This window comes from Salvelinus namaycush, chromosome 18 (assembly GCF_016432855.1).
Source record: "Salvelinus namaycush isolate Seneca chromosome 18, SaNama_1.0, whole genome shotgun sequence".
NCBI lineage: Eukaryota > Metazoa > Chordata > Actinopteri > Salmoniformes > Salmonidae > Salvelinus > Salvelinus namaycush.
Window position 1 is genome coordinate 26,014,097 of NC_052324.1, and position 12,400 is coordinate 26,026,496.

The window sequence follows — 12,400 nt, forward strand, 5'->3', positions numbered from 1 at the left end:
AGAGACACACACAGACACAGACACAGAGACAGAGACACACACAGACACAGAGACAGAGACACACACAGACACAGAGACAGAGACACACACAGACACAGAGACACACACAGACACAGAGACAGAGACACACACAGAGACAGAGACAGAGACAGACACACACACAGAGACAGACACACACACAGAGACAGACACACACACAGAGACAGACACACACAGAGACAGAGACACACAGAGACACACACAGACACAGAGACAGAGACACACACAGACACAGACACAGAGACAGAGACAGAGACACACACAGACACAGAGACACACACAGACACAGAGACAGAGACACACACAGAGACAGAGACACACACAGAGACACACACAGAGACACACACAGAGACAGACACAGAGACAGACACAGAGACAGACACAGAGACAGACACAGAGACAGACACACACACAGAGACAGACACACACACACACACACACACACACACACACACACACACACACACACACAGAGACAGAGACAGACACACAGAGACAGAAACACAGAGACAGAGACACAGAGACAGAGACACACACAGAGACAGACACACACACACAGAGACAGACACACACACACACACACACACACACAGAGAGACACACACACACACAGAGAGAGACACACACACACACACACACACACAGAGACAGAGACAGAGACACACACCACACACAGAGACAGAGACACACACAGAGACAGGGACAGGGACACACACAGAGACAGAGACACACACACAGAGACAGAGACACACACACAGAGACACAAAGAGACAGGGACAGAGACAGAGACGACACACACACAGAGACAGGGACAGGGACACACACAGAGACAGGGACAGGGACACACAGAGACAGGGACAGGGACACACACAGATACAGGGACACACAGAGACAGACACACACAGAGACAGAGACTGAGACAGAGACACACACACAGAGACAGAGACACACAGAGACAGACACACACACACCCACACACACAGAGACAGAGACACACACACACAGAGACAGAGACACACACACACAGAGACACACACACACAGAGAGACAGAGACAGAGACAGAGACACACACACACCACACACAGAGACAGAGACACACACAGAGACAGGGACAGGGACACACACAGAGACAGAGACACACACACAGAGACAGAGACAGGGACACACACAGAGACAGAGACACACACACAGAGACAGAGACACACACACAGAGACACAAAGAGACAGGGACAGAGACAGAGACACACACAGACACAGAGACAGAGACACACACAGACACAGAGACAGAGACACACACAGACACAGAGACACACACAGACACAGAGACAGAGACACACACAGAGACAGAGACAGAGACAGACACACACACAGAGACAGACACACACACAGAGACAGACACACACAGAGACAGAGACACACAGAGACACACACAGACACAGAGACAGAGACACACACAGACACAGACACAGAGACAGAGACAGAGACACACACAGACACAGAGACACACACAGACACAGAGACAGAGACACACACAGAGACAGAGACACACACAGAGACACACACAGAGACAGACACAGAGACAGACACAGAGACAGACACAGAGACAGACACAGAGACAGACACAGAGACAGACACACACACAGAGACAGACACACACACAGAGACAGACACACACACACACACACACACACACACACACACACACACACACACACACAGAGACAGAGACAGACACACAGAGACACACAGAGACAGAGACACACACAGAGACAGAAACACAGAGACAGAGACACAGAGACAGAGACACACACAGAGACAGACACACACACACAGAGACAGACACACACACACACACACACACACACACAGAGAGACACACACACACACACACACACACAGAGAGAGACACACACACACACACACACACAGAGACAGAGACAGAGACACACACCACACACAGAGACAGAGACACACACAGAGACAGGGACAGGGACACACACAGAGACAGAGACACACACACAGAGACACAAAGAGACAGGGACAGAGACAGAGACGACACACACACACAGAGACAGGGACAGGGACACACACAGAGACAGGGACAGGGACACACACAGAGACAGGGACAGGGACACACACAGATACAGGGACACACAGAGACAGACACACACAGAGACAGAGACTGAGACAGAGACACACACACAGAGACAGAGACACACAGAGACAGACACACACACACCCACACACACAGAGACAGAGACACACACACACAGAGACAGAGACACACACACACAGAGACAGAGACACACACACACAGAGAGACAGAGACAGAGACAGAGACAGAGACACACACACACCACACACAGAGACAGAGACACACACAGAGACAGGGACAGGGACACACACAGAGACAGAGACACACACACAGAGACAGAGACAGGGACACACACAGAGACAGAGACACACACACAGAGACAGAGACACACACACAGAGACACAAAGAGACAGGGACAGAGACAGAGACAGAGACGACACACACACAGAGACAGGGACACACACACACAGAGACAGAGACAGAGACACACACACACACAGAGACAGAGACACACACACACAGAGACAGAGACACACACACACACAGAGAGACAGAGACAGAGACAGAGACAGAGACAGAGACACACACACACCACACACAGAGACAGAGACACACACAGAGACAGGGACACACACAGAGACAGACACACACACACAGAGACAGAGACACACACACAGAGACACAAAGAGACAGGGACAGAGACAGAGACGACACACACACAGAGACAGGGACACACACAGATACAGGGACAGGGACACACACAGAGACAGGGACACACAGACTCACCTTTCTGTAATGGTCTCCCTCAGTCCGCTAGCGACTCCTTTCATGACAGTGCTGGCCTTAGGTGTCAGGACCACTTGGGAGACAAAGAATGTTCCCTTCCTTCTGCAATCACACAAATCACATCAAACCTTACTATACAGCCACAATTAAAGACGCAATAAGTGCTTTTCCCTGTTTAAGTCACCACCCTGTCCAGGAAAAGACAGGGTGAAAGATAAAGGAACAGTCAGACCTGCGGTCAGCCACAGAGGCCTGGAGGAACTGGATCAGCTTGTCAGGGTCAGTGGTGTTGGCCCAGGGAGCCGGCATCATCTGACCCGGCCACAGGAAGGGCACCTCCAGGGCCATAGGACTATGATAGAACACCAATACCTGGTACTCATTCTCCCACAGGTACTGGAGACTCACCTAGAGGAAGGGAGAGAAGGAGAGAAACCTTTGTCTTTAGGAAACTTCCAGAGCCATAGTGGGAGCAGATACGCTCTGCAGAGTGATCAATAGCCGGCACAGCCACAAAGTAACTCTAACAACCACACTGGTAACACTAATGCTTCAGCAAATGTTGACTTTGCAGCTGGCTTATCTTAGGCGATTTCGCTCAGTGCCTCCAGGACAAGACTCATGACAATAAACATCAACCTGCATATTGGACAATATGCTCTTGAGGGAGCACAGAGATTGAAAGTGTTTGTTTGTACAGTAGAGCATTTTACCTCCTGAGCGAAGACGACAGGGCAGAGTTTCTCCCCGAACACATCCCTCAGCATTGAGACCAGCTTCTCATGGTGCAGGTTCTGAACCCCGTAGAAGTGGTTAAAGTCCAGGAACACCACCTCTCTGGCATGGGCCGACAGGAAGGAGCTGATCTGCTCCAGGCCTTCTCTCACCTGGAAGGACAACACACACCCCAAAGGAGAGCAGAGAGAGTGTCAGACCAGTCATACTCAGGAACGTCTGGTCAAATAAAGTTACAGGGATGCATTCTATTCACCGTGGCGCTGAAGAGACCGTGAGCGAAGAAGAGCTCGTTGTCTGGGTCTCGGGGCTTGGTGGAGATGCGCAGGTCAAAGAAGCGGACGCCGGCCTCCAGCTGGCTGGAGAAGTTCATGGTCTGAGTGGCGAGCCATTTGCGCATCAGCTTCTTGGCCACCGTGCCGAAGACGGACACAAAGTTCTGGACGGCATCAGTCTGCTCAGGACCAACCGGAGAGGACTCATCTATGTAGAAACTGAACGAATCATGTGAACCTGGGGGGAATATAGGCTACAGGTTATAGTGGAGGTGAGCAGAACAACCCAGTGGGTTGAGAGGACTGAGTGATGTCCTCGCTCTCCTGTCTAAATAGAAAAGTAATCTAACCAGAGAAGTGGTTCTCTGAGTGTAACTGCTCTAACTATAGAGTCAGCCCGAGACTTTTCTCCCCTCTCAACAATACATTCACAGCCAGCCCAGTGTGACCTTTTACCCTGAAAAACAAATAGATGAATAGAGAAACCCACAGTGGACCCCACAGGGTCAGGCTACAGTACACAGTCAGCCCTAGGCAACAGAGACAGTTATCCAAGAGGAGGGCTGGCTACACTTGGCCCAAAGAGTGAACCTTCTCCAGTCACAGCAATCACACAAGAACCACAGAAACACACAGACCAGAAAGTGACCTTAACCCAAAAGCACAGAGAAAACCTCACAGGCAACCACAAAACTAACAGCGCAATGAGAGCCACGTCACAACTTATGACCCGAAAGTGTGAGCAGAAGCATCACTCAACCAAACAGGACAGAGACATCTGTGGCTGAATTTACAGCAGAGAAAATGCCAGAGCAAATCTACCAATCACAAACACCACGTCTTTAACAGTCACAACAACACGGCAAGCCGTACAATGTCCTCAGCGTCACAGTCGAGATAGTGACCGTAACCAGAGCAGACAGCTCTAGGGGTCAACCAACAGCAGTACGGAGTTGTCCACACAGTCTCATAGCCCAGAGAGGGATCTTCAGTAACCTCAACAGAGATGACTGCAGACTCAACCGCACTACAGGGCTGACCCGCACTACAGGGCTGACCCGCACTACAGGGCTGACCAGCACCACAGGGCTGACCACACGGTCACAAAGCCCAAAGTTAACTCAACCACAACAGACGGTCACCGTAGCTCAAACATCAGTCAGTTGACCCTTAAAAAGTCACGAGAGATTACAACAATCAACCTCTCCACAGGCACTGAACACAGAGAGAGACCGTCATCCTACAGACAGACAGACACACACTTGCTTGACTGCACTATCTGTACATCAACCACACAGTCAGCATCCTTCTAAGTTCCCATTTAGCAATGTTCTGCCCAGGATTGTCTGCTCTTACACAAAACCTTGGAGTAGAATAGAGGCCGTGTTTTGCCTTATGGGTTTAATGGAGTAACTGTTATAGAAATGTTCGGACAATATTCCTCTGTTTCTCCAGTAGATACATGATTGGGTACAATAGAGCCAGCCCAGCTCCATGCCTTGAGACATGAAAGATCCCTAGTGTTTCTATCAAATATACCAATAGCATTTAATTAAGAGATAATCTAGCAACGTTCCTTTGGGCTTATCAAAGGTGTTTTATGCAGTGAGTCAGTTCACTGATGATGCGTGTAGTTGAAAAGGTGTGCAAAACAAAATGGTAGCTACACATCTTATATATATATATATATATATATACACACACACATATAAATTACTGTTCAAACCTCCATCAAGAAATGTCAGCTATACCTTGTATGACCAATCATTTCATGTATGTATCATTTGATGTACACAACATGCCTACCACTTTGAAGATGCAAAATATGTTTTATTGTGAAACAAACAAGAAATAAGACAAACTTGAGCATGCATAACTATTCACCCCCCCAAAGTCAATACTTTGTAGAGCCACCTATTTCAGCAATTACAGCTGCAAGTCTCTTGGGGTATGTCTCTATAAGCTTGGCACATTTAGCCACTGGGATTTTTGTACATTCTTCAAGGAAAAACTGCTCCAGCTCCAAGTTAGATAAAGATTGCTGTACACCAGCAGAACTTAAGTCATACCACAGATTCTCAATTGGAATGAGGTCTGGGCTTTGACTAGGCCATTCCAAGAAAAGTAAATGTTTCCCCTTAAACCACTCGAGTGTTGCTTTAGCAGCATGCTTAGGGTCATTGTCCTGCTGGAAGGTGAAGACTGGGATGGAGGTTCCACTTCCAGCAGGTGTAATTGCTAAAATAGGTGGCTCTACAAAGTATTGACTGACGGGTGAATAGTTATGCATGCTCAAATTTGTCTTATTTCTTGGCGGGAAGTTTGTCCCCGGTAATGCGTTGGGCAGACCGCACCACACTCTGGAGAGCTTTGCGGTTGTGGGTGGTGCAGTTGCCGTACCAGGCAGTGATATAGCTCGACAGGATGCTCTCAAATGTGCATTTGTAAAGGTTTGTGAGGGTTTTTGGTGTTAAGCCAAATTTCTTTAGCCTCCTGAGGTTGAAGAGGCGCTGTTGTGCCTTCTTCATCACACTGTCTGTATGGGTGGACCATTTCAGTTTGTCAGTGATGTGTACACCGAAGAAATTGAAGCTTTCCACCTTCTCCACTGCAGTTCCATCGATGTGGATGGGGGGGTGCTCCATCTGCTGTTTCCTGAAGTCCACAATCATCTTAGTTTTGTTGACGTTGGGTGAGAGGTTATTTTCCTGGCACCACACTCCCAGAGCATTCACCTCCTCCCTGTAGGCTGTCTCATCGTTGTTGGTAATCAAGCCTACTACTGTAGTGTCGTCTGCAAACTTGACGATTGTGTTGGAGGCGTGCTTGGCCACGCAGTCATGGGTGAACAGGGAGTACAGGAGGGGCCTGAGAAAGCACCCTTGTGGGGCCCCAGTGTTGAGTATCAGCAAAGAGGTGTTGTTTCCTACCTTCACCACCTGGGGGCGACCCGTCAGGAAGTCCAGGACACAGTTGCACAGGGCGGGGTTCAGACCCAGGGCCTCGAACTTGATGAGCTTGGAGGGTACTATGGTGTTGAATGCTGAGCTATAATCAATGAACAGCACACTTGTCCAGATGAGCCAGGGCAGTGTGCAGCTTGGCGGCGATTGCATCGTCTGTAGATCTTTTGGGGCGGTAAGCGAATTGGGTCTAGTTTGAGAGGTAAGGTGGAGCTGATATGATCCTTAACTAGTCTCTAAAAGCATTTCATGATGACAGAAGTGAGTGCTACGGGATGATAGCAGAGGTAATTGAACAAAATGACTTTAGGTACAGGGACAATGGTGGCCATCTTGAAGCATGTGGGGACAACAGACAGGGATAGGGAGAGATTGAATATATTTGTGAACACACCAGTCAGCTGGTCTGCGCATGAGGACGCGGACAGGGATGCTGGTAACCTTGCGAGGGTTAACACGCTTAAACGTCTTACTCACGTCGGCCACGGAGATGGAGAGCCCACAGTCTTTCGTAGCGGGCCGTGTCAATGGCACTGTATCATCCTCAAAGCAAGCGAAGGTGTTCAGCCTGTTCGGAAGCAAGACGGTGTCCGCGACGTGGCTGGTTTTCCTTTTATAATCCGTGCTTGTCTATAGCAGAAGACCGAGGTCATCATGTCCTGTGTATGGCTTCTGGTTGTGCCTTGTTTCACTAGTGTGGCTCAGGCCCCGTGTGGCTCAGTTGGTAGAGCATGGCGCTTGCAACGCCAGGGTTGTGGGTTCGATTCCCACGGGGGGACCAGGGTTCAATTCCCACGGGGGGCCAGTACAAAAAAACAACAAAAAAAGTATGAATGTATGTACTTGTAAGTCGCTCTGGATAAGAGCGTATGCTAAATGACTTAAATGTAAATGTAGTTCATCTGGAGCACAAATTAATGTTGAGACATAAGTACTTCCTGTAAGCCGTTGGTTAACATGTGATTAGCATAACCTTGAAGCCTTGGACTAATTCCTCTGAATTACAGGACGATGCAATTCCAGAAATAAACAAACAAATCCCTCGCTCTCACTACTTTATAGTGGCTTAATGAAGGAGATGAGTAACAGATGTTGTTCTATTAAATGTTTGCCACAGGTCAGTAGGTCTACCTGAACAATGTCAAATAAAGTGTCATTAAAGAGTTACATGTTATGGTTTATCTTATTTTTTTTCATGGTTTATGTTAGGTCCTGTGTGGCTCAGTTGGTAGAGCATGGCATTTGCAACACCAGGGTTGTGGGTTCAATTCCCATGGGGGACCAGTACAAAAACATATTAAAATGTATGCACTTATTGCTCTGGGTAAATGACTAAAATGTTATCTTTCCATTTTCTCTGAAAGGTAATATGATATACTGGATATGATACACTCAAACTCCGAGGTTATTCCACACCTACTTACAGATGCAGACGCTTACAAAAACCACAGGAAATTAAAGACCATTAGAAGGAATGAACAGATGACAGGATTATGTGGGTTAGAGGTACTGTCTCTTTCAGACAGAGAATATAGTGTGTTGAGCAGAGACACCACCATGCAGAAGGCGCAGCAGTGGTGTTTCACACACCATTACTGCTCAGCCCTCTCACTAACTCCTAACACCCTTTCAACTATTTGAGAACATTTCCAAAGTCAAACAAGTTGGATAAAGTTACTAGAACGTTACATTTTTTTTAAGGAATTGTAAACATGTTTGAACATTTAGGAAAAGTTATATTAAAGTAATAAAATACCAAGAAAGTAGTGTTTCTTAATTATATGCTGAGAAAGTTGATTGTTCCAAAGCCAATCTTGCACCATTCCCAGAAAGTTGTGGCAAGGTTGTATGCAAAATGACCATAGAGCTTGGTGAGAGTGTGGTTGTTCTAAGGAACATGTGGTTCTCAGAATGTTATGTTCTACCTGGGATTGGTCTCCCTGTATGTCATAATCTCCTGTCATAGAGAGAATTCTGCCATGCTGAAGCAAATAAACATTTGACATATGGAAAACTCAATTTACGTTAAGATTATCCAAATAGTGCTTGACAGTTTGATTATAGCTATGGATCTATGTGTATTTCACTCAAATTTACAGTAGTGTACTCTGCACACCTGGTTGCCAGTCTGACATCTGTCATTGTCTTACCGAATAAGGCCATATCGATACATCATTGTTGAATGCAAAACAAATCCGATAGCCACGCTAGTACTCTGCTGCACTACTGGCAGTTAATTGAGTTTACAGAGGGAAGAAGTTGATATTTTTTCCAAAAACAACAACAATAATTTGGTCTCACCAGTCTGTAACTGCACACTGTGTCCTCAATGACTCATACCAGAGGACAGAATGATACCATAGGAGGAGAGAGATGATTTGATAGAGGGAATGGATAGGAAGACCGAATGGAGAGGGTTGATGAGGGACCACTGTGGGAAGAGGAAAAGAGGGGGTTGGGAGAGAGACAGACAGAGGGAGGGGAAGGAGAGAAAGTAGGAGATGGACAGAGGGGATCAGACAGAAGCAGAGGAAAAGGGGTAGAAGATGAAGGGAATTCTCTCCTGCTCCTCTCCTGTGTCCTAAAGGACTCAAGGATAGCCCACTTTTTTTCAATTTTCACCTAAATGACATACCCAAATCTAACTGCCTGTAGCTCAGGCCCTGAAGCAAGGATATGCATATTCTTTGTACCATTTGAAAGGAAACACTTTGAAGTTTGTGGAAATGTGAATTGAATGTAGGAGAATATAGCACAATAGGTCTGGTAGAAGAAAATACATAGGAAAAAAAGTTTTCTACCACCATCTTTGAAAGGCAAGAGAAAGGTCCCAGTTACAGCCACCACTCTGGTTGTAATTCCGATGGCGTCCACAAGATGGCAGCAGTGTATGTGCAAAGTTTCAGACGGATAACTTGTAGTATGAGCGAGCTACATGACATTTAGTGTGAAGTCACCCAAATACATTTGGGCAAATCGTGAAGGAGATCCTTGCATTCATATAAAAAATTTCTGCAAGAATATCGTCAAATCTGTATACTTGGACTTTGATTTAGCTTTTCCAGTATTAGTAGCCATATTATAAGTTCAAAATTTGCAAAACAACCAGTTTTCATAACTTCATAACTCTCCATATTCTTCATTTTTGTCCAAAATGAAAAAGGTATGCTTTTTCATACAAGAATCACTGGTCTATGCTCTGTTCCTGTGCCAAAGCCTTGTCTAGAACCATACATTTTACAACATATACATGTTTTCCGGATACTCCCGTAAAGCCCAGCTCATTGGCTATCTAGCTAGCTTTGTTTGACCCCGATTGGTGCTTATTTGACAAAGTTAGAGTCGATCAAGTGAAGACTGCCCGTGTCATCGGCGTGCCATGAAGGCGTTGCTCTCTGACCAAATATGGTGTCCTATAGGATATACTACACCCCTAATTATATAGTGAATTCTCGTTACATTCTAGGATCTCTGAGGAATACATACGAACGTGATATGACTCGTTGAAACAACGTTTAGGGTGAGATTTTCACAGATTCCTTTCTTTGCAAATTGAACGAGTGGAAATACAAAATTGATTGTGCATGCTATATGGACCTTTTTAGGATTTGAAAAATGCTTTTATCTAACAAAACGACACTTCGTGTTATCTCTGGGACCCTTTGGATGATAAAGCAGAGCAAGATTTCAGAATATAAGTATACATTTCACCTTCAGAAGTGAATTTATAAAACCTATTGCGGTGGGGAAAAAATGTGTTGTTAGGAGCTCTCAAACAACAGCATGGCATTTCTTCGCAGTAATAGCTACTGTAAATTGGACAGTGCAGTTATATTAACAAGAATTTAAGCTTTCAGCCGATATAAGACACTTATATGTACCGACATTTGTTGTTTCTCTAAAATCTGCGATGGTGACACGTAGTGCTGCATGATTTACAACTGTCCCGTTGACGGCACACCGATCCCTAAGAGGTTTTTTAAGAAACAACCTTCTCTGTGGGAATTTCAGTGCTTCAGCATAATGTTTCCTATAGGTTAACATCATGGTTCTATTTAAAGTAATGTTCTCAAATTGGTCTGAGAACATTACTAAAACTTTCCATGAAAACCTCAAGAAAAATGTACCGTTGAAAGAAGGTTCTAAGAATGATATTTAAAACATATACATTCTGTTCTCATCATCAACAAAACTTTGTCCCAGGAAAACTTTAAAAGGAACCAGAGTAAAACAAAACCTCCCTGAAACTTAAAAATAAGTTCACTTCTGTTCTCAGAAAGTAAAAAAATAATAATAATAATCAGTTTTACCGGTCAGGAAATGTATGGCTTCGTTCCCACAACCAAATTCAAACCAAAAACCGACGTTCCCACAAGGAATGAAAAGTGCTAGCTGGGATGTTTTTGCTAATGCCAAGCAAACAGCACATACAGTTTCTATTCAATCCTCACCAACCTAATCTTACCTCAAATCCAACACACCTATAGCTTTCAGTCATACAAGAATCACTGGTCTATGCTATGTTCCTGTGCCAAAGCCTTGTCTAGGACCATGGATGGACTGCCCACTTGAACAAAAAAAATACTGTAGAACTTACAAAAGATTTCTGTAATAAACTGTAGTACATCATACTGTAGAATACTATACTACACACTGTAGTATCCCTTGATCATATGTAGTACATACTACAGAGTGTTGTAGTATACCGTAGAATACTATAGTAAATACTACAGTATTGTCCACAAAAACACTAGTCTGCCAAAATGCTACAGTAAATTCTACAGTTTCATTTGCATAAACCCTGCCCAATCCCCTCCCCCATGTCCCAATTTGTGCCACCCATAAGTAAGAAACGTACATGCAAAGTATAAACCATATCGTGTTCCATACAAGTTATGGAGAGAAGCAGAAGCTCTGAACTATCCAGTCACACTCCAGTCTAAGCCAGTTATGGAAAAGGTGCTCTTTTAGAATTTCTCCAGTAGGTTTCCTCAAGGAGAAAATCTCCACTTTATGTCAAAGAAAATAATTCAGAAACACTACAGTAAAGTCTGCAAATTACTATATTATTTTACTACAGTATTACTATAGTTAACTGTAAATACTACAGTATAGCCCTGTTTTTGTCAGTGAATACGACAGTAAAGTTTGCAAAAACACTACAGTGAATACTATAGTATTAATGCCATAGTATACTAAAGTATTTTTTCCATGAGGGTGGGAGCAGAAATGGGGTGGCAGGGTAGCCTAGTGGTTAGAGCGTTGGACTAGTAACTGAAAGGTTGCACGATCGAATCCCTGAGCTGACAGGGTAAAAATCTGTCATTCTGCCCCTGAACAAGGCAGTAAACCCACTGTTCCTAGGCAGTCATTGAAAATAAGAATTTGTTCTTTACTGACTAACCTAGTTTAATAAAGGTAAAAAATGTAGAAATCAGCCAAGGCATGACCCCTCAATTTAGACCAGCCCACTATGCTAAAGATGGACAGGCCCACCTGGCATTTG

General features: G+C 45.2%; 1 protein-coding gene across 1 annotated transcript in view; it reads right to left on the minus strand.

The window, feature by feature from the left end:
* The window catches only part of LOC120062841 (PI-PLC X domain-containing protein 3-like), a 63,644-nt gene that overhangs the window by 14,381 nt on the left and 36,863 nt on the right, over positions 1-12,400 (minus strand). The window contains exons 2-5 of the mRNA XM_039012913.1: positions 3,913-4,169; positions 3,635-3,808; positions 3,154-3,329; positions 2,922-3,023 (exon numbers count right to left, since the gene is read on the minus strand). Of these exons, the coding sequence (XP_038868841.1) occupies positions 2,922-3,023; positions 3,154-3,329; positions 3,635-3,808; positions 3,913-4,169 (709 nt within the window). The remainder of the gene's footprint in view (positions 1-2,921; positions 3,024-3,153; positions 3,330-3,634; positions 3,809-3,912; positions 4,170-12,400) is intronic.